At 49.7% G+C, this 27,681-nt stretch overlaps 7 protein-coding genes across 12 annotated transcripts; 4 read left to right on the forward strand and 3 right to left on the reverse strand.

The window, feature by feature from the left end:
- The first annotated feature begins 774 nt into the window (after positions 1-774).
- On the forward strand, positions 775-2,558 carry FOXG_08287 (deoxyhypusine hydroxylase). The gene is made up of 2 exons (XM_018387133.1): positions 775-1,677; positions 1,729-2,558. Exons 1-2 carry the CDS (start codon positions 1,181-1,183, stop codon positions 2,222-2,224), a joined length of 993 nt encoding a protein of 330 aa, XP_018244944.1. The 5' UTR covers positions 775-1,180; the 3' UTR covers positions 2,225-2,558.
- On the reverse strand, positions 2,280-2,749 carry FOXG_19785 (DNA-directed RNA polymerase I subunit RPA12; the record flags this gene model as incomplete). The annotated part of the gene is made up of 3 exons (XM_018400054.1): positions 2,280-2,298; positions 2,350-2,584; positions 2,635-2,749. The coding sequence occupies 3 exons, from the start codon at positions 2,747-2,749 to the stop codon at positions 2,280-2,282; spliced, it is 369 nt and encodes a 122-aa protein (XP_018244945.1).
- A 530-nt stretch (positions 2,750-3,279) lies between these two features.
- FOXG_08288 (cohesin loading factor subunit SCC2) lies at positions 3,280-9,361 on the forward strand (the record flags this gene model as incomplete). Its single annotated transcript, XM_018387134.1, has 4 exons — positions 3,280-3,424; positions 3,472-3,655; positions 3,708-5,271; positions 5,337-9,361. The coding sequence occupies 4 exons, from the start codon at positions 3,280-3,282 to the stop codon at positions 8,961-8,963; spliced, it is 5,520 nt and encodes a 1,839-aa protein (XP_018244946.1). The 3' UTR covers positions 8,964-9,361.
- A 764-nt stretch (positions 9,362-10,125) lies between these two features.
- FOXG_08289 (Ca2+:H+ antiporter) lies at positions 10,126-12,840 on the forward strand. 4 transcript variants are annotated; one of them, XM_018387136.1, is made up of 4 exons: positions 10,126-10,464; positions 10,613-11,516; positions 11,567-12,396; positions 12,451-12,840. In XM_018387136.1, exons 1-4 carry the CDS (start codon positions 10,455-10,457, stop codon positions 12,474-12,476), a joined length of 1,770 nt encoding a protein of 589 aa, XP_018244948.1. In that variant the 5' UTR covers positions 10,126-10,454; the 3' UTR covers positions 12,477-12,840. The 4 variants fall into 4 exon arrangements, with proteins under 4 accessions (XP_018244948.1, XP_018244947.1, XP_018244949.1 ...); XM_018387135.1 differs by having other exon boundaries at positions 11,567-12,840; XM_018387138.1 differs by having other exon boundaries at positions 10,139-11,516.
- Positions 12,841-13,222: 382 nt separating this feature from the next.
- FOXG_08290 (uncharacterized protein) lies at positions 13,223-19,147 on the forward strand. The gene is made up of 2 exons (XM_018387139.1): positions 13,223-13,947; positions 13,996-19,147. Exons 1-2 carry the CDS (start codon positions 13,417-13,419, stop codon positions 17,887-17,889), a joined length of 4,425 nt encoding a protein of 1,474 aa, XP_018244951.1. The 5' UTR covers positions 13,223-13,416; the 3' UTR covers positions 17,890-19,147.
- A 16-nt stretch (positions 19,148-19,163) lies between these two features.
- Positions 19,164-25,449, reverse strand: FOXG_08291 (uncharacterized protein). Of its 3 annotated transcripts, XM_018387141.1 has the most exons (3): positions 24,482-25,449; positions 21,910-24,052; positions 19,164-21,834 (listed from the first exon to the last, which is right to left on the reverse strand). In XM_018387141.1, the coding sequence occupies exons 2-3, from the start codon at positions 23,235-23,237 to the stop codon at positions 19,608-19,610; spliced, it is 3,555 nt and encodes a 1,184-aa protein (XP_018244953.1). In that variant the 5' UTR covers positions 23,238-24,052; positions 24,482-25,449; the 3' UTR covers positions 19,164-19,607. The 3 variants fall into 3 exon arrangements, with proteins under 3 accessions (XP_018244953.1, XP_018244952.1, XP_018244954.1); XM_018387140.1 differs by having other exon boundaries at positions 19,164-24,052; XM_018387142.1 differs by lacking the exon at positions 24,482-25,449 and having other exon boundaries at positions 21,910-24,189.
- Positions 25,450-25,905: 456 nt separating this feature from the next.
- Positions 25,906-26,764, reverse strand: FOXG_19786 (uncharacterized protein). Its single transcript, XM_018400055.1, has one exon. The coding sequence runs from the start codon at positions 26,559-26,561 to the stop codon at positions 26,199-26,201; it is 363 nt and encodes a 120-aa protein (XP_018244955.1). The 5' UTR covers positions 26,562-26,764; the 3' UTR covers positions 25,906-26,198.
- Positions 26,765-27,681: the final 917 nt, after the last annotated feature.

Below are 27,681 nucleotides of genomic sequence, written 5' to 3' on the forward strand. Positions count from 1 at the left end.
CTGAATCGGGGCCAACACAGTTCTGAGGCTCTGGGGCAACTAGTTGTGGCTTCTGCTTGATCGGATTGGCGAGGACATCGTCTACAGCATCCGAGGCCTCAAGAGAGGGTGCCATTGTCTTTTTGTGAAGTGACGTGAAGTGAGGGAAAGTGAGTCGGAGGTGGCAACGTGAGCTCGAAGCTTAATAATGTACCAAACCTGCAATTTTAGGGTTGTCTTGAATAGCGAGGAACAGAACAGCAAGAAAGAAAAAGAAGTGAGGGTAGATTCTTCCCGATTGGGATCTGGTATCTTTCTGGATTAATTTTTGAGAGAGTCCAAAGAATGTTGACGCGGTTAAGATAATCGATGTGGTTGTTCCTAGGGTAAGTGCTAAGCGTCTATGTTGATTGGTTGCTTAGCAAGCGTCCGGCGATGTGAAGTATCGCCGCGGAATCACAAATGCCAATGAGTCAAGACACATTGAAGGGATAAAGATCCATAGATATATCGATATATTAACATTAGCTCTGCAAAGAAAGTTGCGGTAGGTATGATCACTATACGAGTCTCCTAGATCTCCACGATCTTATGATATTTTTTACATAGTGAGACATATTTGTTTGGTTGATGAGGGCGAGTTAAGTGTCTGGGAAATTTGAAAAGGGAACTCGATAAGTTCGGACCATAGGCTCCTCAAAATGTCTTATATAGCGGAAAGAAGGGCCTTTCCAACAGATGCTTATCCAAAGACTTACTGGTAGTAAGTATTAACATTTTCGTACTATGTACAAACAACCTCAAAACACAATATTTCTAATCATTCCCAGTGATGTGGCTCAATGATACGAAACTGTACTAACGTTCAATACTATCACTGATAGTGAGGTTGGTATGAAAGCCTTAGTGATCGCAAGCCAATCCGAAAACCGTCGCATCAGCAATACAATAAGCTTTCAAATGTTCCCTGCCCTTTTACACCCAACACGCTGAGAGCGCGCCGGTTATCGGACCGGCTAAAGGCGGCGATCTGCCCAAAACTCATGACAGGCACACCTAAAAAAAAAAGCCGATCAGTGGCGGGGTTATTTCACATTCGTCTGAGATAAGATAAGCTCAGGACCCCGCGAAGATTTTATTCTGAGCTGATCTAGAAGCACCCTACGATACATCAAGATCTGTTTCCAACCGATATTCCAAAATGTCTCCTTCTGCTGATACACCAGAGACCTCCAACTCCGCCGATTCCACGGTTCTGAGCTTGAGGAAATCCCTCTGTTCTGAGGATACCCCTCTTCCCATCCGTTTTCGTGCTCTTTTCTCACTGAAGCACGTTGCGACCACCTCGGATGACAATACTACAAGGATCGCGGCCATCGAAGCCATCGCTGCCGGATTCACCTCACCTTCGGCCTTGCTCAAGCATGAGCTCGCATACTGTCTCGGCCAGACAGGCAACCCCGCTGCTGTCAAGCCTCTCCGACAGGTTCTGGCTGATTTGAAGGAGGACCCAATGTGCCGCCACGAAGCTGCCGAAGCCCTTGGAGCCTTAGGCTGGGCCGACAACCTGGACATCCTCCGCGAGTACCGAGATCGCAAAGAGGAGGACATAAGCATTATCGAGACATGCGAGATCGCCATCGAGCGCATTGAGTGGGAGAACTCAGAAGAGCGACGAAAGGAAAAGTTGCGCCCTAGGTTTGTGGAAAGATATATTGGGGTTGCCCCTGATTAACATTTGTCGTCTAGTGATTTTGCCTCTATCGATCCTGCGCCTCCAATGCCCGAATCCGAACAGAAGGCTGAAGTCGAGGAGCTTGGCCACAAGCTCATGGATACAAATCTGCCTCTATTCCTCCGTTACCGCGCCATGTTTGCTCTCCGAGATCTGGCATCACCTCCCGACCTGCCCACTGCTGTCCCCGCCGTTCTCGCTCTTGCTAAAGGATTGTCCGACTCGTCCGCACTCTTCCGACACGAGATCGCCTTTGTGTTTGGACAGCTTTCACACCCCGCTTCAATCCCAGCCCTGACTGAGGCGTTGAGCAACGTCAACGAGGCTAGCATGGTTCGACATGAAGCGGCCGAGGCACTTGGCAGCCTGGGCGAGGAGGAAGGTGTCGAAGCTACCCTAAGAAAGTTCCTTCACGACAAGGAAAAGGTTGTTCGAGAGAGTTGCATTGTTGCGCTGGATATCGCTGAGTATGAGAAGGGTGGAGAGGCTGAGTATGCTTTGATTCCCTAGACCGCAGGAGTTTCTGTATGATTTATGAGTACGCTCGCGTTGTCGAGTATTACGTCTAGTTGTTTTCATGCCACCTAAAAGTCAAGTGTTAGATTAGTTAAAATAGATGGATTCGGGATTCTTACGAGTTGCCGCAATCGCAAAGGTAGATGACCGTTGATCCTTCATCTGCACCGCGCAATTGAACGTTGGTATACTTGACCTCTTCACGACCGCACTTGGGGCATGTTTCATGAACAGTGCTATCGGTTTGCAAATTGTGTTTCTCAACAGCCTGGACGCTTGACTGGAGCTTCTGCCTCAAGAAAGAAGGGAAATCGGAGGGTTTTGTTTGTGTAACGGTAACTTTGGAACCGGTATCTGCACAACCTGTTAGAGATCTTGCCAAATATCACACCAAGCGTACAAACCTCGATTCTCTGCACCACAGCATTCGCAATGCAAAACATTTCGCTGAGTCCCTTTTGTTGCAGGCAACAGATTACCGCAGTCGGTACAAAAGACGAGAGTTCCGATCGCAGCCATTGTGAGTCGTGAGTAAGTTCTGCACAATTGGAGAATTTGGTCGACTACTTGCGCAAGCTGAACAAATTCAGTGACAAAAAATTGGCCCAGCCATCATAGGCTCAAATGGAAGGTTGCAAGGGGCTTCCGGAAAAACTGACGAGGCAAGAGTGGGTCGTGACGGAATAGCCTCTGAGTGGTGGTGCATTTAGCGCACAGACCAGTAGCTGTCTCGAAAACATCCAAGGAAAGTTCAAAGCTCGCGAGGCTGATCATGTTGGTTTCCCCAGGCTTTGACCTCGTCGTTTACATTCACGCAAAGCGGGTAACAATGCTTAGCTGCATTTAATTCCGCTGCTTTTTCAACCCAATCACCTTACCGCGACTCCGACTATATGCTTCCTGAGAACATATTTCCTTTGCATACGCGCTTGGAGCGTGTCTTTTGATCCATACCTGACCCTGTCCTGTCAAGATCCGATGCGCTGGTATCCGTTTGCTCCTTCCTTTCGAACCAAGATATGCGATGAGCCGCCTTCTCTCCTGCGACAATGAACAACACGCAGCAGCATGGGGCGGACCCAAATGGGCAGTTTGCTCAAACGGGGGCTGAGGAGGGTATTATTGCTCGTCCGTTCACACTTCAAGAGGCGCTTCCTTATTCACCACAGACCTCGACCATTCCTCTCATTTCTGGTCAGTTATCACCGCTTCTCGATATATCTTCACCTAACTCTCGTCAGACATCATCCCCGACCCCGTTCTAGGCTCAGGCTCCCCTGCGCTCCCTCTGACTGACCTATTTCAAACACACGATTTCGACAACCTAAATAAGGAAGCAGCGGGCCATAATCAGATGCCGCGCAACGTAAAGCAAGCGGTTGACCATGTCCTCCAAGAAATCAAACCAAGTCAACGAACACATTAGTATGATAACTATGCCGTGCATACTATGAACCACAATCTGACTGTCGAGTAGCAAGTTTACCACAATTTCAGGAATGAAATTGACCCCCCCTACCGACAAGAGCCTGATTGATGGTTTGTCGCCGCTCACGAGAAACGTCTTCGATAAAGTGGGAGGCTATTTCAAGACGACGAAACCCGTGGCTTCTGATGCCAAGCAGGTCAACGGCCAAGCACCAGGCCACCCGACCCCCAAGCAACGGTCATCTTCAATAAACTCCCCGAATCCGCCACAACCGTCCAACTTGCCAGCGCATAACTCCAAAGCACACAAGTCAAACGCCGTTAGGATCGAAGTTGCGATACCGTCCAAGAGACAATTTGATCCTTTAACTTATGTTGACGTGAGCGATGCGCCTCAGCAAGACTTTCCAGTTGTTCCAGTCCAACATGAGCAACCGCAAATACAGCCGATGGCGCAGCCTCCGGTCCCAGCAGCTCAGCTCCCTATCCAAGCTACCACCGAAGCTAATCAGAATGGGGCGTTTCGAATTGAGCTACCAGCTGCGAATATCTGTCGAGAAGAGTACATCGAGGTCGAAGCTCGCCCGGAGGACCCCCATCACCTATCGGTTCGAAAAGAGAGCCAACAAGCCTATTCTCATAGTCCAGATCTGATTGGGGAGAGCCTTGATCAGCGTCAACGTAGCGAGGCAGCCCTCCATGCGCTCGACAAACTTGTACGCGTTGTGTTCAACTCGGTCGGGCGAATGCTCGGAGAAGGATCCGGACAAGACGAAATCGTTTCTCTGACACCAGACCAAGAGGTTGCTATGACCGCCTCTTCGCAACAGAAGATGCATGGTGCCATTCAGAAGACAATTGCTCTAAGATGTTTCGACCGTGTCCCAGTAGAGCATCTGACTCAAATCATCAGATTGAGTGATGCCAGCTTAAAGCAAGTTGAGAATCTGGAGATCCGAGTCGATGAGACTTGGGGCGAAGATGCCGTTGATGTATGGATACAACAGCTTTCAGACGTGGAGACAATGCTGAAGTCAGCTCGCACATGCCTGCGCATTCTCTCGGGCGGACGAGAAGACAAGCAGTTATATTCAGAATCTGTTATCCAGAGATGCGCCGATATCTTCAGAAAGGTCACCGAGGACATTGTCATGCCTCTTGTGGAACTTCGGCCATCCGGACCTGCATCGGCTGTTTTCAAGCTGCTTTCGAAGAATAAGAAGTCTATCACAGCTGTTTTCCTCTCTTGCCAGAAGTTATTCGCCTTGTTAGCAGAGCTTGTTACCAAGATCGAGCTCTCAGAGTCAGTGATCAACTCAATGGAATACACCGCCTCCCGACTCATTTTCATGGAGAATGCATACTTTGAGAAGGACTCTGTCGTGGGAGTTCAAAAGTTTGACGGGCTTCGGTCCGTGGCAATGGACATGCTCTCACAGATTTTCTTGATCAAACCTGAGCAACGCCAAGGCATCATCGACGAAATTCTCACATCCCTGGAGAAGCTCCCTGTCGGTAAGCAAAGTGCTCGACAGTTCAAGCTATCTGATGGGAAAAACATCCAGCCTGTGTCAGCTTTGATCATGAGGCTGGTCCAAGCTAGTTCCGGGCGAGTTGATAACAACAAAAATCGAACACGAAGCAAATTGATGCGCAATCTCAACAAAAACCCCAATAGAAAGCTAAAATCACTGGGACTTCTGCTACAAATGAGGATAAAGACCAAGACGAAGAGCAAGGAGAGGGTAACAAAGATGATAAGCCGGAGGCTGTAGAAGACCTTGAGATCTCTGTCGCTCCGTTGTCCGATGCGGCGCAGCGCAATGCATCCTATGTGATAAGCTTCATCGTCAAACGTGCCATCGGCTCAACCAAATCTGGAGATACCCCTTACCGAAATCTTCTTGATCTTTTCGTGGAAGATTTTACTACTTGTCTTGATTCGCCCGACTGGCCATCAGCTGAACTGTTGCTTCGCCTTCTGATGATCATGATGGTCCAGCTTTTCGAAGCACCCAAGACTGCCGCCCCGGCGAAAAACATGGCACTGGAGCTATTGGGCGGATTGAGTGCTGCCATTTCCCGCCTCCGTTCTCGTGTTCAAAGCCTTACGAGCTCCTCTGATGGGACTGACGGTGACGAGTTGTCAGAATATCTTGCCGATGTCGCTAACCAAGCTCTGGAACACAAAACTCGCTTGGAACAGCTGGTAGCTTGGACTGGGCCCTATCGGGTCGTTCTAGAGCATGTCCAGAACAGGAGCGACGAAGATCCACACCTGTCAAGTGCCATCTCGTTTCTCATTACGGGCTGGGCATCCCAGGTACATGTCGGCTACGACTCTTACACAGATGAAGATGACGAACGAGATGAGGAACTCGGACGTCTGGCTTATCGATTGAGGATGATGGTTGAGGATCGGCGATGGCTCGTCAACGAATACACGTTCAAGATCAAGACTGTATCGACAAATCAAGCCAAACTTTCTTACTCGATCATCTTGCTACGTTCACCACTATGTGAAGCTTTCAGCAAGATTCTGAACATTCTTCTTGGCTCTATGGCTAGTGACCAAGCTACAGTCCGAAGTCGAAGTCTCAAAAGCGTGAATCAAGTGCTCGAGACTGATCCCTCAATCTTGGATGCCGACAATACCGTGATTGACTTGATCCTGGAATGCGCTGGCGATTCATCAATTCAAGTGCGAGACTCTGCTCTCGGACTGCTTGGTAACTGCATGACGATGCGACCACGTCTTGAGACTTCATTGACTCCCATGATTGTCAATCGATTCCATGATAATGGCCTCGGTGTACGCAAACGTGCAATGAAGCTTACTCGCGATATCTATCTTCGCAATTCAAGCAAGACACTGCGCAGCATGATAGCGAGCGGGTTGTTGCGTCGAGTACAGGATCCAGATGAAGGTGTCCGCGATCTAGCCCGCCAGATGATAGAGGAGGTTTGGTTTGCGCCCTTTTACCAAGACGACGGAACCGCAGTTTACCAAACTTCACTCAACGAGCACGTATCGCTTGTTATCCAGACTGTCAAGTCCGGTACGGTCACTGAAATGCTTGACAAGGTGTTCCGAACCATTCTGAAACCAAAGGACAAGTCTCTGGGTGGACCTTTCACAGTCTGTACCAAACTCGTTGCCAACATGTTTGGATTAATCGATAACCTCGATCCGGATGATCCGTCAATTCCGTCTGGGCGCGACGCGCTGCAGGTGCTTACGATATTTGCCAATGCTGATCCAAAACTGTTCAATTTCGAACAGATACGCCTCCTGAAACCACATCTTGCGAACTTTTCTACGCCAGAGGAGTTAGCTGCTTTCCGGCATGTGACAATCATTTATCGCCGAGTGTTACCCACTCTTTCCAGTGTTCATACCGAGTTTCTGTCTGAAGTACGCACCTTCCTGCTCAAAGCTATTACAAGAGTCAACCAACGAAACCCTCTCGACGATCTGGTTGCCTGTACTCAGGTTGTTTGTGGGTTACTCAATAATTACACGCCTCTGGTTTCTGCTCTACATTCCAGTATTCAGAAACTCGATCAAATCCAGGCCAGGCCTATCGACCAGACGGCTACCACGCTTACCTATGGATACAGCTTACTAATTGGCATGATCGCAAAACATTGCAAGCTTGACGAATGGACTACTTGGTTCAAATCGAAGTTGCCCACCTGGAAAGGAGAAACTGTTCCTATGCTCGCCATCGAGAAGCTGATACCGCTTGCTGCACCTTCTAAACCACTCGAGATACGCAAGTCAGCGCTTGACGCCCTTGGATTGATTTGCCAAGCATGGCCTCGCAACTATGTTGTTCCTAAGTTGTACACCTTGTTTGATCAGGTTTTCAAAGAGCAGATACCTGGTCTTGAAGTGCTCATCTTAAGATCAATCAGAGAGTTTCTTCTCATGGAAGAAAAGCGATCTGAAACAGCGGCAGAAGCGCCAGCTACAGGCAAGAAGAGGGAGCTGACAGTTATGGGAGGGACAAATTTTGACGATGTGGCTAGCGCCACCTCACAGAGGTTCTTGAAGCACGTTTCCCGAATCGCAGTTTCAAGCCAGGGTGATCATGCTTTTCTCGCCACGGAGGTTCTCGGCAGCATTAACCGACAAGGCCTGACGCACCCCAAGGAGACTTGTGTCACCTTGATGACTCTCGAAACATCAACAAACCGCAGAATTGCAGAACTGGCTTTCTCCGAGCATCGATATTCGCATGAGAAGCACGAAACTGTTCTGGAACGAGAGTATGCCAAAGCAGTGCAATCGGCCTTTGCCTATCAACGCGATGTAGTAGAGGACACGCGCGGTGCCACAACTAACCCTTTCCAGTCCAAGTTACACTTCTTGATGGAGGTGCTGAAGATTAGCAAAATGAAGAATCGGCAGCGCTTTTTAGATAAGCTCTGTGGCCAGTTAGACTTTGATCTAGTCAAACTCGATACAAGCGAGGAAGTCCCATCCCACATGACCTTTGCACGATTCATCACCGAGAATCTGGCCTTCTTCGAATATCAGACGGTTGGAGAGTTGCAGACCACCGTCAATGCGATCGAAAAAATCGTGACGAGCACAGGCGCTCCAGTCGCCCAGGCCATCGAGTCAGAAGTTTTTAATGTCCGCGTAGATGCCCTGCAATTATCGGCGTCTGACACCCCAGCGAGCATCCCCGGAACTCAGAACGAGTCAATGGTTCTAGCGGCACCTGTCGATGGGCAGCCCCCGGCAGCTCTCGCGATTGCAGCCAACGTTGAGCCCAGCCGTCTTCGTCAGCTCACAACAGCATCCATCATTCTACTCGCAATGTGGGAGACGCGAACGTATCTGCGCCGACTTTACGGTATGGGGACTAGCCGACACGACAGTAAGGCCAAAGCACTGGCCAAGGATCTCAACAAGACACCAGTCAAGGTCCAAGGGGTTCACGGAGATAAGGTCTGGGACGAGATCGAGTCTCATATGGCTGGTCTTCAGGATCAAGAGCGAATGGTTAGGAAGTGTACTGACCTTGTTGAACTCCTCAACGTTGACAAGGAGTTCAAGGTCGCCGATGACGGCGAACAGATGGACTTAGGGCCATCGACTCCGAGCGCAGACGAGGATGAAGAAGGCGAAGCTGCTGTGGATAGGGGACGCAAGCGAAAGGGAGGACATACTCCTGGTGGTCGCAAGAAACGGGCGCGTTCTGACTCCCAGCCACGAAAAAGGGGTCGACCTCGAAAAAACCCATTACCTGAGCCGGAGATGGATGCAGATCTTGGAGATGGAGACTGGATTTGAGCAGACATTGATGGAATTCAAAATGGGACATGGGCTATTAAAAGATTTCTGGGCAATGAAGATCATTGCTGGGCTGGGTCCAGTCCTTTGTGTCAGCGGCGCCGAGCTCTGCGCTGGTTGCAAGGCGGTTTCGAAATATATCTGAGACCTGTGATGCCGATGAGGCTTACATTGGACTTCTGAAGTGAAAAGGCAGCCAAGAGAAGAGGAACGGCGTTTTGGAGCATTATGGCTTTGCAATTTGATGATACCTGAGCTATAGCCACGAGGCCATATAGCTCATCTTTTGGTCGGACGGGAAAGAGATCAAGCGCAGCATACAATGCACATCAGCGAAGCTCGCGCATTTAGGACCATTTAAATACAAAGACAATGTTATGATAGCCATTGGATCTTATTCCCTCGTGATGACTGGCATGAAAAATGACTAAACATAAATTAAGCATATTTGGAAACTGTAGTCAAGCTCACTACATTGTGGAAGAAATAAGAGAAGCCTTAACCTTAATTTGGGAATGACGACGGTTTCTCGAAATGGGACTGTTTTATCGTATATTATTCAAGTTAAAGTTGTACGACGCTGCGAAAAGTGAAAGTCTAAAACAAGCAGTGCTGGATATAAGACGGAAATGAATATGCCATGTGAGTGCCAAGAATCAAGGCAATTGGATAAAAGACATGCATAGATGACATAATTTTGATTGCTTGTCGCGGTAGTCAGATCGCCAAGGCATAAGCAGATCGGTCGGCAAAGTTAGCCGGCTTGGCAAGGCCTAATCCTTGCGAGCATTAACGACCAACTCTCGCGTCGTTGATGACGACCCGCAAGAAAAAGACTCTTCATTTAAACTGCAAGTCGTGTACTAGCTGATGAGCCACGGACACAGCCTGCCAATGGGCTGTTGCTCAGTGAAGTGGTCAGCTGCACAACCCTGAATCGTGTACTGTAACTCGCTGGTTATCACTGTCTGGCCATGGACACGAATACAGCCACTCAGTCATGTTAGTTGGCGTTGTGGCTGCCAATGATGCCAGTGGAACCAGAATCAAGCTTATTGGAGGAGTTGGGGAGTTCCAGAACAGGAGGAGGCCTCTTGTTCCCTGTCGCAGTAAGACCTTTCACGGAGCTTGTTTTTTTGCCAATTGTGAGGTCCCCTTGACGTGTCGCTCATAATAACCGGCCAGCGTAGAACCCATTCCAGGGAAATAAAGGGGAAGACAAAAGCTGGTGACCTCACTCACTAGGTACTTATCTAACATTGAGCAAGACCTGAAATTAATCAACAAAACAAAACCTAGGCCAAGCCCACCTCCCTCGAGCGAACTTGGTCCCTGTTTTTCTCAAAACCTTGGCATCCCCATCTCTCTTTTTTTATACTTTACAGTGCCGCGCCGCGCCGTGAGTGACACGCAACGCAGCCCAACTTACGGTACATACGGAACATTCGCATCAGTTGACCCACGTAAGAACTTGGACCCCAGTTCTTGGCGATGTCTTCCTGTAAGGTCCCCTTTCAGTTTCTTCACTTTTTCTCGTATCCATAGTGTCAATCATTGGTTTCTCTACCACATGCCCTAGAACTCCTGCCGCTATCTGCTATCTGCCACTGCTATTTTGCTTGCTTGCTTACTCACACACACCACCACAGTCAACCACTTCAACATCAAGCGTCAAGCGCACACTCTGAGTCGTACCAGCACCGATCAGTCTTGGAATCCCTTTCGTCACGTCGAGTGGAAACGTCAAACACGCGCTCTTTCTGACGCCGGCCGCCTGGAACAACAAACCACACGAGAGGAGACAGCTGGCGAGACCTTGGCACACGCTGTCACCGAACCTGGTCGAAGTGGACCAGCCAGAGAGTGGTCGACAGCAGAGACGATGACAGAGATGAGGAGAAGCAAAGAAGGCGAATATGACCGAGAGAAGACCATTGGGGGATCACCAATTGAGGGGAACGATGATATCCCCGTCTCACAGCGCTCGCTCGTCAGCGACGAAAGCCAATTGCGAAACAGAAAACGCGAGGATGTCCCAGCTGCAGCAGACAACAATATCGATCTAGAAAAGCGAAAACTCAAGAAACGAGAGTCTACAAAAATATTCCGCAAGGTCGAACCCAAGGAGCCATTTACTGTCCGAAACCAACTTCAGAGAACCTTTCTCAACTCATATATCAATATCCTTCTCATTGCCGCCCCAGTCGGTATCGCTCTCAATTACATCCATAGCGTTAACCGAATCGCCGTCTTCGTGGTAAATTTTATCGCAATTATACCCTTAGCCGCTATTCTCAGTTTCGCTACAGAGGAGATCGCTCTGCGAACGGGTGAAGTCTTGGGTGGTCTGATCAATGCGACCTTTGGAAACGCCGTTGAACTCATTGTGGCTATCCTGGCTCTTGTCGATGGAAAAGTCATTATCGTTCAGACCTCACTGGTGGGCTCAATTCTAAGTAACCTTCTACTGGTCCTGGGCTTCTGTTTCTTTTTCGGTGGCTTGCGACGCGAGAGTCAATATTTTAACGAAACTGTCGCCCAAACTGCCGCTAGGTAAGTACCGTCACATACTGGTTGGACGATTGCTAATTGATTTCACACAGCATGCTCGCTCTCGCCGTCGCCTCAGTCATTGTGCCAACGGTTTTCGACCAAGCAAAGGATACACCGCCCGCTAACGTAGCCCGACTCTCAAGAGGCACAGCAGTGATCCTTCTCATCGTTTATGCTGCCTATCTCCTCTTCCAACTCAAGACTCACCAGAGCACATTCGCCAAGGAAGGCCAGAAGGTTGCCGCAAAGCCTTGGTCCCGTGGAAGTGCCGGAGCTGGCGATATCCGACAAGGTATCATGGTTCCTGGTGCTCTTGTTGGCGGTGGCATGACAGGACGCGAAGAGAATGAGCGTTTGTCTGAGATGCTTATGAACCCTCACAGGCTTCCAAAGGCCGAAGAGGATGAAGATGAGGAGGAAGAGCCTCAGCTACACTTCTGGGTGGCCATCGCCACGTTGACAATTGCCACCGTCCTGATCGCTCTCTGTGCCGAATTCATGGTTGACTCCATCGATGCTGTCACAAAGACTGGGGGTGTATCAGAAGAATTTGTAGGACTGATCCTGTTGCCTATCGTGGGTAACGCAGCCGAGCACGCCACAGCCGTGACCGTCGCAATCAAGGATAAAATGGATTTGGCCATCGGTGTGGCCGTTGGAAGTTCTATGCAGGTTGCGCTCTTTTTGATTCCCTTGTTGGTTATTATCGGCTGGGGAATGGGCAACGATGCTATGAACTTGAGTTTCGACTTGTTCCAAGTTGCAACTATGTTTGTGGCTGTTTTGCTCGTCAACTACTTGATCGCAGACGGTAAAAGTCACTGGCTGGAGGGTTGGCTTCTCATCTGCCTTTATTCCATCATCGCAGTTTGCTCATGGTGTAAGTTTGAAGCCCCAGCATGCTTCTTTACTATGTTTACTGACCACGTAATAGGGTACCCAACACACTCAGACGAGTAGTCATTCTTTTTTTTCCAACTCTGTACATTTTTTTGCGGGGTCTCTCTTTGTTTATACTTCCATTTTGGGTTATATGTGGCTACCCGTTCCTGCCCCCAACGATTCTGCATATCGTCCTGCAGTATTTCTCCATCAAGCAGATACTTGGATAAAGTCTATTCAAACCTCGCAGTATATAGTCAACGGAGACACCTGCGATCTTCGTGGGGAGGTGGTGCAAAGGCAAAGAAACAAGCGCGAAAAGCGACAGGCGTCGGAGGGTTGGTTTGCACTTCAGTTAGGACATCGTTAGTTAAAGCGTGATTTATAAAGCTTTTAATGCTATTTAGATTTCTGGCAAATGAGAAAAACAAAGTGAACCCCATCAAATTCATGTGGTGAGTCGTGTCTCAATTACTAGGGGAGACATTGTACGTTGTATCACTATACATTGACCTTGCACCCCCCAACGTTTCCTTTACAAACCGTACGTAAAAACTGTTCGACATAAGATTAAGAGGTTCTTGGTGTTGGTATGCCTCGGTATTGTCCAGATTGCGATAATCACCAACTGTTCTTCCAAAACTTGTCATATTATTATCAACATTACTTCCGTTATCAAAGACAAAAAGAAGTGGGAGTTCAGCTTGAAGTCGTGCGAGTTCGTAGAGTAGCTTTATCAACAACCAATCATGTTACACAATGATGTTGACGTTAAAGAGCAAGCTTCCTAAGCCGGAAGGCGGTGGCTCGATTCTGCCGCGGCAGTTGACCTCAGCTTCTTAGTCGCAATACTACTAACGATAGCCATTGCGACAAGTGATAATTCATCTGTAGCCTCTCAATCAGCTTCGTCAACCGTGTCAATCTATTGAGACCAACATGCGAACTGCAGGATCGCATCGCGCCCTGTCGAATTCTGCCACATAGCGACCGATAGCGATAGCGACAGCCATATCTCATGTCACGAAATGGTATCATGAGGAACCCGGTCCCTCGCAAGGGACCGCCTCACTGGCGACATCTGAGCAGATCAAGTTTGGATCGCACCCAAACGGACGTCCCTGCGTCGCCCGCGAGCGTATCGACTCATTCCACTATCAAAGAAGAGAAGCAAACAAGAATAGAACGCCGATGCACCGTGACCGTCAACGAGGGCTACGCTAGAGATGAGGTCCTGCTCAATTTCGATGTAGTTGGTGGGGATATAAAGCCGGGAACGTTGATGTGTATAGCGACAGTCAAAGATGACTTGCGAAAGATCTCCACCGGCCATGGTGCCAGTAGCAAGCAAAACCAGGAACAGAGTTATGGTTCGAAGGGGACAACGGGCACTCAAAATGGGGACGGCGCGTGCTTTAAATACTTCTTTGTCGCAAAAGACATGCCTCAAGAGACGAAAACACGGAATCCCGATATCGAGGTCTACGTCTTGAAGCACATTGCAGATGCGTTTGGGATGAAGAAGGGTTCGCAGGTCCTCTTGACGATGGTAAGCATTTCTCTTCCTATACCGTCCAGGCTGCTAATAAAGATACAGGTGGATGCGAAGAACCCAGCTACGGAAGCGTCGCACGTTGAATTGTCGTTTAAGGATCAATACTTGTCCAGATCAGACATTTGGAGAATGACTGTTGGTGAATTGACGGGAAGAACTGTCTACAAAGGTCAATCGGTGTTGTTTATGGGTACAATCAAGGCGCAAGTCACTGCAATTTATGTCGATGGCCGCAGAACGCACTCTGCCTTTTTCACCCGGGATACTCGGCCCATCTTCCGCAGCGAATCCGCCAGATACGTCCTATTCATCCAAATGGCCAGAGAGATGTGGGAATTTGACGCCGAAAGCTCAGGCGAGATCATGTTTAACAAGGTTGTGAACGGCTTTCTCCCCGCGCTGTTCAAGAGATGGGCCATGCTCAAGGCTAAACACCTCGTAAGCATCGTCCTTTTTGCGCGCGTGGAATATGACACCGGGTTGACAGCTGAGTTTGACAACCTGTCGGGGGATTATTACACAGGCATTCAGCCATCTGGGCCGCGTCGACCATACAAAGACTTCTATCGAGTTGTGGTCAGCGAGATGGGTAGCGGAGAGTGGACAAAGATCCTGCATCAGCTCAAGGTGGAGTTCAACTTCTTCCGTCGGGATATTAGCCTGCACCATCATAAACTCAATGCTCAAGCAGAAATTGATGGTCAAGGTTCCATCCCTACGGATACACCTTCAACTCGTGTCAAGGCTGAATCAACATATGCCATGTATGGCAATGTTCTTGAGGCGATCAACCTCGCTTCGTCCCAGTTCGCCCATGATCATATCGACAGGGATCTCACCAGAACTGGAATTTCCATTGCAGTCATCAGCCCTGGTTCTGGAGTTTTTGAGGTAGACTACGAGACGCTGCGGAGGACAACAGAGGCACTGGTTGGAAACGGTATTGGTATTGATCTAATATGCATGCCTAAGATGCCTCTCCATTCAGTGCCCCTGTTCAAGTACCGCAATCCGCAGTATTCCGATGATCATGGCCATGCTCATCGTTCCAGCTTCTCAAGATCGTTCCACAGCCGGGATAGCACACCTAATCATCCTACACCAGTGATCGGTAGCTATCAATCTCTTGGCGAATCTTTCTCGCCTTCGAAGGGAATGAGCCTTTCTCGTCGTCCAGATCCTCTCATGTCTATGGCAACAAGTGAGCAGTGGTGCTTTGCATTGCCTCAATGGCTTCATGTCTCTTTCTGGACCGGTGCATCCGACGAGGCCTTGTCCTATGAAGGCATTGCCCTATCTGTGTCTAACAAAGTCATGCAAGATGACGAAGATGAGTTCAATATTCGATGCCGCATGTATGCCCTGCAAATGAGAAGTGTCCTTGAAACCAACGAAATTGAAACAACACCTTTACAAGTTGACACGCATTTCCCGGCCAACATCACGGAACCGCCATCCTCGCAGAAGTATCGAAATACTGGGATCAATGACACTGTCTACATTCCCAACAAGCGTCCCCCGGAGGGTGTATTCGACCACATTCATGGATTCCAAAGATTTGTTCCAGATAGACTTGCACGCCCTGGTGAAAAGTCATTGTGGAAACAGCTACAAGAGTTTGATGACCATAGGGCCAAAATCTCAAGTAGTCGCAGTCGACATCATTCGTCACGATATGCAAAAGATTTGGATGAGATTACGAGAAGACAGCTGGCAGAGGACTCTGGTCTATATGGAACTTCTCTTCCAGAGAAAAAGGCACCGATTCTTGGCCCTTCGGCACGGAAGCTGTCGATGAACATTATGGACGGCGAGAAACCATCACCTACAAGCTTGAAAAAGAGCGCTGAACCGCCTGCTCCAAAGCCCCCAAAGACAGTTGCAAAGCAACCCAAGCTAATGAGGCAGATTAGCCTCGGACAGCGAGGATTTGGCATCGCTGCTCCAAAGGCGGTAGTTGCAGAGATCAAAGCCGAGACAGTCAACGCCTCAGGCGTTACGTCTAGCGAAGCAAAACAACCCTCAACCCCTCGGATTCGCCCAGAACTACGGCCAAGCTCGCCTCAAACAATTGCAAGCCACCCATCGTCATTGTCTGTACATAAATATCGAACAGACACCCCTGACACTATCATCGAAGGGGTGCCCATGACTCCTAGCATCCCCATTCTCAAGAGAAATAATTCTGGAAACCTCGATATGGCTGCGATGCAGCTAAGGACGGCCTCATCAACGATAGGTTCGTCGTTGAATAATCGGCAGCAAAAGAGGGAGGACGATCGTGATCTTAGGTCCTCGGATGCCCTCCGCGCTGATGACGCCCAGAAACTCTACACCAACAAACTACGTGCGGGTGCGTTGGGCGGTGCCGTTCAAGACCTCCCAACAACTCTGTCACCCACCACTTCCATTACCCCGTGGTTAACACTACTGAATCCATCGAACCCGGAAAGCCTTGCGATCGACGATACTATCTTGTATAGTCGATGGCAACATGTGTATCCACAAATCGGTCAGATGAAGGTCCAGAAATGGAAAGCTCTTTGTTGCCCTGCTTCTGTACCCTTGACAACCGAGTATTTCCCCTCAAAGACTCAGTTTGATACCGAATATCATCGCCATCCGTACACTGTTGAGCAAGATACAGATGACGACATGGTCGAGGAGCCCAAATCTCGGCAAGACTTCATTCAAGAGTTGATCAGCTTGAGATTCACGCAGGGCTTCCAAGTTGTCGTAGGACCATGGGTTGCCCGTGCATTTGGACAAAATTTGATCAAGATCGGTGACATCTTCTCGAGAGACCAGCCCCTTGAAGATGGCACGAGTATTTTCATGTCTGTGGGCAACAGCATTCACCAACTTTCGTGCGTCAACGGCACAGAAGTCGAAGTGAACATCTTTGTTCGAAAGCCAACGGACACTTCATTCACCTCTCAAGGCTTCTCACCGATCTACAAGCCTGCCATTCGAACTCTTCTCGATGATGCATATGAGGCACGGGAAATTGATCTCCTGACCGCTCGTCCTGAGCGTAATTGGAACATGATTGATTCATACATTGCTGGGCATCACGACGAAATGATGGACAGTCTGCGTTTCTGGCGTGCAAGATTTGTTCTTATTCCTGTCTTGCGGAAAGATGTCCCCATATCAAAAACACAGGGTGGGGATCACGCCGAAGAGGTGCGAATTGAGGGTATCAAGCGCCTTGCCCAATCCTGGCAGAAGTATCGCTACATCCCTCCCTCCGAACGAAGATATCATTCAGTCGGGCAGCAGAAACGCAAGAGAGACCCCAACCCGCTAGATATTGTATACAAAACAGATGACCCCTCCGTGGTGATTGCTGCTGAGGTCGAAACGCTTCCTCTCACGGAAGGGTTGGAGGGCGGCAATCGAAAGGGGCTTGTCTCGGCCAAGGAGCGCTTTAAGAAATCCAACCTGAACTTGGCCACGTTAGCTGATGCTATGCAACAGCCTGTTGAGAATGGAGGCGTTAGACTGCAGAACCGAAGGTGGCATCTCCGCCTCTACTCTGCGTCCTTTATCGGCTCTGATATGGTGACTTGGCTGCTCGACAACTTTGAGGATCTCGATACTAGAGAAGATGCTGAGGCACTGGGGAATGCTCTGATGGTGCACGATGATGGAAAATCGGGAAATTCCAAAGACAAGGGGCTTTTTGTTCACGTCGACAAGAGGCATCAGTTCCGCGATGGCAACTACTACTACCAAATCGCCAGTGAGTTTGCCAAACCTCATGTAGGATGGTTCAACTCGCGACGAGCTGCAGTGCCACCAACGCCAAGTCTCGAAGCCTCCAGCCGAGACTCCCCTCGAGCTCTTATGTCGGCTCGTTCCGTTGACGCCCGCGGCTGTGGGGCGGTCAGTTTCCCGCTCCGCCCATCTAGAGCAGCTTTTTTTTTTGTGTGATGGAAGAGAAGTTGTTCTTAATCACGTCAACAAATCATGTTGAAGTGCGCATCAGGCGATACTGCAGGCCAGAGAGGATCGACTTGCATTATGTCCGTCTCCACAATCCTGATGGTTGCTACCATATTCGTATTGACTGGATGAACGTCACGACAAAACTGGTGGAAGACGCAGTTGAAAGTTGGGCCCGAGAGGCCAGTCAATATGGCCTTCGACTTGTTGAAGTCCCCATCAAGGAGGCATGCACAATCACCGAAACAAACCCCTTCAGAAGACCATACCGTATCAAGCTGGCAGCGCGTCCTCCCGATCAGAGGCCCGAGACGTACATTGACCCCAACTCACAGGGTCCAACGACCTCCCCAAATAAGCACTTTTACCAGACTGCCATCCTGAAGAAGTTCGACTTCGTTTTGGATATGGAGGCAGCCTCCAACTTCCCGAGTAATGTCGATGTGACCTATTCTTGGGGCAAGCCGGATTATAAATACACCCAGTACATTCATCGTAGCGGCTCTCTGTTGGCAGAGATTACAGATGAGGGTGACTTTTTAATTCTCGCTAATCGTTTGTACAGCAGTCGATCTGCGAACCCTCGCGAGAAAGAAGTTCGTTCAGCTGACCCGCCCCTGGTCGAACGCGGTGGTCGTATGTCATCGTACGGCCCTTATTCCACCTTTGGAATGACAGAGTCAGCAACTCTTGCATCTCCAGTTGTCAAACCAACACACTTTTACCATTCACCAGCCCTGAAACCAGTTGATCAGAATACCAAAGCCGTGTCCTCTACGACACCTGATCCTGATGCCCTCAACGCCGAGATAGACGCGTTTTGCAAGGATACGTCTGCGCTCGAGGAGTTCTACAAAGAAGCCATGGAGAAGGGGCAGAAGGTTCAGGGCACGCCTGCAACAGCAGCGGCCTCGACACCTCTGGAGGCTGTGCCTGAAGCAAGTATTCCCACTTTGGGACTGCCGCCTGGTGTTCTGGGAGGAAATGACGGAGCGCCGACTAAGCGACTTAATAGTCCAATGTCGTTTCTACGAAGGAGTAGTGTTCAGTATGATAGTGGATCAAGCCTGACTGGGCGATGAGGGCTTTGTATATTATATGACACATCATGATTATTGTGAAAAATATACGTTCGATGGTCCATATACGTGAATATTAGCCGTCTTGAATGGCTGATCTATGACTCGACAAGCCACTTGATAGCCATGACGGGCACCTCATGTCTCAAAACCGAGCGAAGTCACAGTGATTCTTTCAATAAATTTAAAGAAATATGCTGATAATGTATTATCGCTGTAGATATTGCTATGAATATTCGCCAAAACTCCAAGGCTATCGCTATCCCTTCCGCATCATGAAACGCCAACCTCTAGTACGGTCAACTTCGCCAGGAAGCAAATCAGAAGAGCAAATTAAAACACTAGTAAAAAGATAGCGGACCCAAACATGCCACAATGCACAAGGTCTAATCCAAAATGAGATGCGTTGAAAGTAAAGAGAACTCGGAACAGTATTTACACATGCTTCTCCTGGTATGGCCGTTTCCAAGGCTTGTACGTGCGCACGATGCGTCACATGGGGTATCATTTGGGGGCCTTGGGAGGGAAAGTCCGATGGCAATTGTAGCTCCGTCAGACAAAACTGTATGGGGGATGAACGCTGAATACAAAGTCATAAGTCATTAAATGAGGATGGTTCTGATCAACTCATCCATCGGTAATATCGAGATTATCAAGCCACAAGCCAATGGCATCGTGAAGTGGGCTTCGCGATCGGCCATTTCTCGCATGGTTGGTCTCTAGGTGCCGCTTCTCGCGAATGTCAATAACTTCGCGAATACTGTCTTCAAGAGCAGAGAGGACAACGGTCTTGCACTGGACACGGGGGATCTCCAAGGGTGCCTGAGGCAGTGCTGGCGTGACGGGAGCCGTGATAGATAGAGGCTCTTCAACCTCGGTACTCATGCGGGGATCGCTATGTGTTTGAGAGGAAGCCAAAGAATGATCTTTGCTGGTGTCCTGGCTCAAGCTGATGACTCTTTCGACTGCATCAGTCAGGGTTTCATCAGGATGCAAGACAGGCTCCTCGATCCATTCTTCCTCAAGTTGAGTCTCGTAAGGGAGAATCGAGGGAGTGAGAAGCCCCCCATAAGAGGTCGAAAGACCAGGTGGGCCAGTGAGAGGTCGATGGTCAGCTGGCGATCGTGGTTTGACTAGTCGACGGTACCGTAGACGAGTGATCGAGTTGGTGGTAGTATCAGCAATCATAACGCTGCTAATATCAACCCAGCGTTCATTGAGGTCGCCCAAGATGGGGTGGACCGGTGGAGGCGTCGGCTCAGCCTGCAGAGATGCCTTGATTTGCAGCATGAGATCCTCCTGGGGAGGAATAGCTTGAAGAGCAAAATCAGGATGATAACGGTTCAACCAGCCAGCAGCGTTAAGTGGGAGATCGCCATCGATGCACAAACGTGAAGCCTGTTCAAATGACTCGAGTCCGCTTTGAAGTCCAGGGGTAGACAAGTAGCCACTGCTCGAAGGCGAGCTGATGGCAGACTCAAAGGACGTCATATAGTCAGGAAAGGAGATATCTACGTCAATGACGCCATCGTCGGCATTGATAGATGTTTTAACGGGCGATTCGAATGCGCCATTAGGGTCCGGTGTCCTGTCAGGGCGAATAGATGGCTCTCGACTGTGACCTTTGCATTCTCTTGGTGTACCAGTCCCTTTCAGAGCATCAGTGGAAGGCCGGCGAGCCGATGGTGAAGGAGCGTTTGGGTTGTCTGCCAGAGATGCTTCTTCCACCATCTGAGACAGCTTATCCGTTCTATGGATCGAAGCCTTGGTGGGCGATTTCGGATCATACCCACTATAGGTGCTGTAGGAGGTTGAGTCGCGGCGTCGAGTGCTCCACAGGCCGCTGATGACGCTCCCCCAGCGCGAACTTTGACTTCTAGAGTCGCTACTGGCATTGCTCATCGCGCCTGTGCTTTCACCTCGCTTCAAGGAGCGCTTCAAGTCGTCAGTAGCGACACTGCCGCTGCTGCTCGGGCGGGGCCTTCTCTGGGATTCCACTCGCTGAGCTGTCGAGAAATGTGGTATAGTTGTCTCGGGCATAATTGTTGTGGTTGTCGCAGCGCTACTCTTCCTGCTAACAACATCGTTGCCAAACATTGCAAAATTCGGGGGTCGAATTGAGGCTGCATCCGAGACTCGCCTTTCATGATTGCGATCCATTGTCAGATGAGCGAGTTGCATGGGGACAGCTGAGGCCCTCGCGCTTTGGCTCGTTGTTCTAGAATGCGAGGCTCGGCGGAGGCCTGTGCGCCTGTTGATCTTTCGACGAAGGGACTCTTCCCGTAGAACAGGAATTACGAAGGTCGGGGGCGAGTTGGAATATGTTCCAACAGAAGTCGAAGTGCTGGGCCGATGAGCACGGGTCGTAGGAAAATGAGAATTGGCAGGAAGGAAGGCAGAGAGGAGAAAGATGAGGCGCCTAGCAACCATTTTGTCATCAGATACGATAATGGTTCGTGCCGGCAATGACAGATCCTCCTCATTTCGGTTCTTCTGCTGAAGATAGAGCCGTCTTCGATAGGAGGGGGGGCAAAGAGCCTGCAGCCAGTCTGTGTGGGTCGACAGAAACCCAGTCAGGAGATTGTAGAGGAACTGGTTCTGATTATCGGTGCCAGCAACCCACTTGGAGGCCCATCGAGCCTCGTCTCGCCAAATTCCCCAGCGCCCTTGGCCCGTTACGACTCTTGCTGCGCTCAGTCCCATGACAATTCTTTGTCTAGCGGCATCGACCTCTCCTTCAACAGTCTTATCCTCAGCGAGACAGTTTGGCCAAAGGTAAACCAGCTTGGTGGTGCTCTTCGAAGGCTTAATTCGAGGCATGTCACCCCGGTACTGGTCCGAGAAAGAATGTGCTCTGCCAGTTTTGTTAGTTACTACTGGAGGTGGAACCGGTCCAGGGGCTGGACCGGGAGAAGCCAGGTCGACCTGCTTTAGTAACGTGGCCAGTGTAGTGGCCACCACAGATTGAAGATGAGTCAATGTCCTCATAATGATATCCCAATGTCGAGTCAGTGAATCGATTCTATCCTCCATGTCGGGTGTGTAAGTGTCTGACCCATCACCATTTCCGGACCCAACCATTGTCCATCCTGAAGGACGGGCTGAGCTGAAAGACGACGGGAAAAACTCTTGATCGTTATAAGAGCTTGATTCGCGCTGTGCAGATTTGGACTGGTTCATATATGAAATTCGAGTTGTAGTGGTATTTGCAGCAGGTAGTTGGACTACTAGGACCACGGCATACATCGGTGTTCGTCGTTGCTTTGGCTGAGGCTTCTTCTTCTTCGGCACAGACTCCTCGCTTGTCGTTGGAAAGGGAAAACCTGCACTCTCTTCTGCATAATCTTTAGATGGCGATACGTTGGTTTCTGGGTCATCAATAGTAAGATTGACAGGAAATAAGCGAGTTATTAGCACCTTCTTCTTCTCGCCGGGTCGTGAGGTAGAGGTGTGGTTTTGGGCTGCGGCCATATTTGTAGGGGAGAAAGCTTGTGAGGAGAAGGATTGTGAGAGCCGACTTGAACGCGCGCTAGAGCGTCCGATGGAGCTCCGGCCATCCCCAATAATGCTGCTTGAAGGTTCAACAGGACGTGACTCGCCAGGGACAACATGGACCTTCGTCGATGTTCCTTTGTAGGACATTAATTCAGAGTTACCGAAGATGCAGCTTGAGAACGTCGCAAGCTCCTCGCGATACTCACGAGCAGCCTTCTGTCCATCTGACTCGACGTGACTATCCCTGCGCCCCTGGAGGGAGGCTCGTCGATCAAAAGCACCCTGTCGAGGCGAAGGCTGAGGTCCTTCCGGTTGGATAACCAGGGGTCGTGATAGGCCTCCAAGACTGCTTTTTCGCGGTGAAGTTGGCGTTCTTCGAAACTCTGGAGGAATGGGCGGACGCTCTGTGGGCGATACTGGAGGAGCAGGGTGGCTGTCAAACAAAAGAGATGCATTAGAAGGTCCTAGGGCATCCTGCATTATGATAACCCTAACATCACGTACGTCCAAGTCGACATCGCCGCTGTAGTCGAAAGCATTGGCCGTAGAGGTGGCAGGGGTTGTTGGTGTGGTTGATAGGGGGAACACTTGGTCATTGCGATGCTGATATAAAGCATCGGCGTCTGGGAAAAGCAGATTTCGAGTTACCATATCCTCCTGGGCAGATTCAAGTGCGGATACTGGCCTCGACGTCTTTGTACTGGCCTGTGTAGGCGTGGCTGAAGGGCCGCCAGAGCCCAAGTGCAAGAGCCGGCCGAGCATGTCGGGAGGCGCACTCAGGGATTTGGGCAGCAGGTTGAGTTAACAAGAAAGGCGGCCGTCGATATTAATTACGACGGCGAGCCATAATCAAGATGGATAGCGAAGTGTTTCGAGCTGGGCGTAATCGCATAGTAACCACTGCGCGTGGCATGTGAAATTGCAATCAACTTGCAGAGGCGGAACTTAGATTCACTCCAGTTTGAGCTTGAGCTTGAGCTTGAGAAACCAATAGATGGAGCGGGCGCAAACTAAGATGGAGGGGTCAAGGGGGTTGGAAATCTTAAAGCTCAATGCTCGGACAAAGCAACATCCAAGCTGGAAGCTTTGTTTGCTAATATCGCAAAAGAAAAAGGTGGCGGCAGTCTTGATTGCTGTTGTGGCGGGAGCTGGAGGGTGGCAATGGTGGTTTGTGCTCAGCAATGGGTAACAACTGTGATGGGAATGTATGAGAGAGAGCATGCACAGCTGATACTGGATTGACTATGAGTGGTTGAATCCTTTTCGTCACTGGGAGAATTCGAGGTGACGCGAGGTGCGAATGATACGGTACGGTGCGTTACGAAGCGCGAGATGCGGAGAGCAGAAGGTTTGTTGTTGGTCGTTTCTGTTGGCTGCTGGTGGTGCTTCTGCTGCGTGTGAGGGGTTGATAGTTCGTGGGTGGAGGCAGAGACGATATGCGGTCTTTGCGAGTGATCAACAGGAGAGATGGGGGTCGGTAGCTGCAGGTGGAAGATCGTAAAGAGATGGAGGGGTTTCGAGCTGGACAAGCTGTTCTACGGGTGGTGGCAGCGAGAGTGATTTTGAGTTCGAAAACGCTATCGTAGACGTCAATGTAAGTAAATTGAGGTGAAGTCAAAATCAAGGGAAATGCTCGAGGTGAGTGAGCCCAGAGTTGTTGTTGTTGATCCAGATGCTCGGGTCAAGGCCAACTCGGGGCGGGTGGCAGCCCAGTTTTGGGTGTGTGTGCGCTGAGGTCTAGTGGGCTCAAAGCTTCCAGGCGGTACCGCAGTGCCAGGTATTCCAGGCAGCTCGTTAGTGGCGGTTAAGGGTTGGCGCTGGTGGCGGCTTGGACCACGAGGTACAAGATGCCCCGTACCTCTTAGCTCGGGGCCAGGATGGAGAATGGAGATGAGATGGGGAATAGTTGAGTGGAGATTACATGTGTATGGGTGGGTAATTTATGAATTGGATGGATTTGGATCGGAGGAGAATCAACAACAGACGAGATGTGGATTATTACCAACCTGGGTTACCGGGCTCTTCTCTCCCGTTCTCGTTCGCCTGTACAGCAGAGATGGATGAGTGGACGGATCAGAGGAGAGCGAGATTATCAGAGTCGAGGAATGGACCGCATCTTGTTTCCCCAGAGTCTTAGATTAAACGGGCGCTGAAAGACCTCTGATGCCGAATGACGAGACCCGATGCTAGACAGCACCCTTCAAACACACCGAAGTGGCTGGAACTGAAAGCCGGGGCAGAGAGACTTTTGTCTAACAACCAAAGATGGTCAACTTTGGTTAGATTTTTGGTTAGATCTGTTTTGCCCAAATATGTTTACGTTGAAATTATCTCGTTATTCTGTTGCTGTAGAGTCGAGAACGTAGATTGAGCCGAGCCGATGAGCCGTGACTCCAATGAACTAAACTCGTTCAACCGAAACTCGAAGACGGCGAGAATACTCGAAGCGGCGATGTTTATGTAACAGGTTGGATCTCGAATTAATGTTTCGGCGGCGGCACTGCGGGTGGCTAAACACCTAATAAATGGATCTTCGGGGTGGGCGATGCCATTCCACAGACAAAGCCTTTAAGATGATAGGTCCAAGTCAACGACAACGGCGGGCCTTGCTAAAACAATTACCCGACCCTTTTTTTTTCTTTCCTTTCTTTTCTTTTCTTGTCGTGGGCGGGCGGCTCTGCTGGCCCTTTCGTCAGTGGTTGATCGTAGAAGGGCAAGCCGGAGTAAATATTGTAAAACAGAAAAGAAGTAAATACGGAGAAAAGAGGGTCGAGGCCTGAGAATGGAGTCCTTTGTGATTATCGAGAATGGAGGCGAATGGGACCTGAACCCCCTTGACTTCAGCCTGTGCCCTTGACGGGGTTTATTTGGAGCGACTTCAGAGCAAGATAAGGTAAGGAAGCACATGCAAGTCAACGAGCTTCAAAAGAAAGACAAGCAAGCGCCTTGTATGCATCAAAAGAGACGACGTCCGCCAATCCTCAAATCCCTGGCTCTCAAGTTGCGGTGAAAGCAACCATTAAATCGACAGTCGTCGGGGCCCCGACCAGGGTCTTCCCAGCAGCCAAGGCCCAATGAGTTGCAGTAGATGTGTAGTACTGATACTTTGATCAGAGTCGCAGCAAGACCAGCAGCTCACGTCTCACAGGCAAGTAAACGAAAGAGAAGGAATTCGTTCCTATTTTGGTCATTGGAAATCATTACATGAGGCTCAACATCTGAAGAGAAAGGCACAACGTATTCTGAGTACTGCTATTATCTAGCCCCAATTCATTACTCAGGACAAGAAAGACTCAACCTCGACTGTTTTGACTATTTCTCCCTCGAGACACAAAAGACATAAGGCAGACAGATAGATAATGGAAACTCCGGGGTTCAAAGCATGGCAGACAAGGTCAGGGCCTCTGATTGAATACCATGGTGACGGTCATGATAGTGGAACTCTAGGTGTGCTCTGACATGTCTATGGCTTGTGCTCTAGACTCATAGACTCCTAGGCCAGGTTGGGACGTCTTTTACAGCACCGGGTACATTATCAAATTCTCCGCTGTTGCAATTACTACACACTTACAACACTGACTGACTCTGACGTCCACAAGTCCGAATACACAGCAACGTTAACTTTTAACTTGACACTCCTCTTACAACAACTTCCACAACTAACTAACTCAGCCCAATCCTCAACACAGCAACCATCGCGCACACTAGCGTCTACGGTATAAGCTAGACATGCCGAGGCCAAGCATCAAGAAGCCAGCTAAAGAACGCCATGGGTAACGGTGCCGCAGTCAACTCCCTGCCCTGGCCTGTCCTGTCCTCCGCTGTCTCGTGCTCTGCTTCGACGGGCTTGTACTCGAGATACAGCAGGTACTGAAGGGAAGCGAGTCGGTAAGCGAACAGTTTCCGAGCTGCGAATTCATCGACATGGATCATCGATAAGGCATCGACCGGTGAGAGTTTCAAAATTGCGCGTATCGATCGCAGCCCAACTGTAATGTAAGGTAGGTACTTCTTGTAGTTGTACATGTCGGTAGGCAGGGTAAGGGTATTTTGTATGAGATTATCACAACCCCTTGTTCTGGTCATCACACTACCATCACCAACGCGCGCAGTTGCAAGCCGCCGCTATCGGCTGGCAGCATTGGCCTACCTGTTGGTGTCTGCTCTATTGGTTCAAGAAAACGTGCGCCGTACACATGACGTTATTGTACATGCAACTTAAGAGAAAAAGTGTGTGTGTGCGCTGTACGTCCTTGACTTAATTAGCACAACCACCAGTCGGCTCCGAGATGGATGCGAATTTGTTTGTTTGTGGTGTGAAGGATGAGCTTGTCTTTCAACTACCTCACAATTTACTGTACTTTTTCCCCCCCCAAAATCTCTCACCCACTCGACTCGAACTGCCGTGAGAAGAGAAAAATTCTCCGGTGGCTCCGTCGTAGAATCCTTCAGTCAGTACGTAATTAGTAGGATCACTCTACTCGACGGATAACTCGGGCTCGACTCGCGCCGTGTCCATTGGCATCTCGATCCGTAGCGCTTGACTCGCATTGCCGGATATAGCTCCGCTTGAACTTTTGAGGATATCAAGACGTGGGAGCCCCCTTTACATGACATTGGATGACATTCTGCCAAGACATACTGCCATGCCAGTGATCAAGTCAGAAGCCTGACATTACTGTGTAACTTTGTACGTGTTTGAATTCGCCTATTCCTTAGTTCCAGTCCCTGGTCAGTCAAAGTATCGGAATTTTGAATCAAAGAGGATCCCGACTAATCCCTGATCTTCTTGATGCCGATGGCCCCCCTTGCGAATATGATGCAGGCAGCACGATGCTGATGGATGTGAGCTGAGCAAGCCACGAGGTACCATCACCGTGTCTTCGGGTTCGATCGATTCGAATGATCCTCTTTACCGAGCAGGCATAGAAACAGATGATGCTCCACGCTCAGGTACGGATATCTCTTGGACTCTTCTCGGCTCAAGGGCTCGGTTCAAAGGTCATTTATTCATTCACCAGAGAATCCGGCAACTAAGAAGCAACTAAACATTTAGCTAGTGTTATGTCTGAGGCCTCGGCCCTAACGGCCACTTGCACGTTTGTATCCGTAGAACAAATGCCAGTCTAATTCCATTGGATGCTATGCGTCGTGGGGTTGCATCGCCATCGTCATGTCCCGCCACGAAATGCCCCGCGATAAGCTG

Source organism: Fusarium oxysporum, chromosome 2 (assembly GCF_000149955.1).
Source record: "Fusarium oxysporum f. sp. lycopersici 4287 chromosome 2, whole genome shotgun sequence".
Taxonomy (NCBI): Eukaryota; Fungi; Ascomycota; class Sordariomycetes; order Hypocreales; family Nectriaceae; genus Fusarium; species Fusarium oxysporum.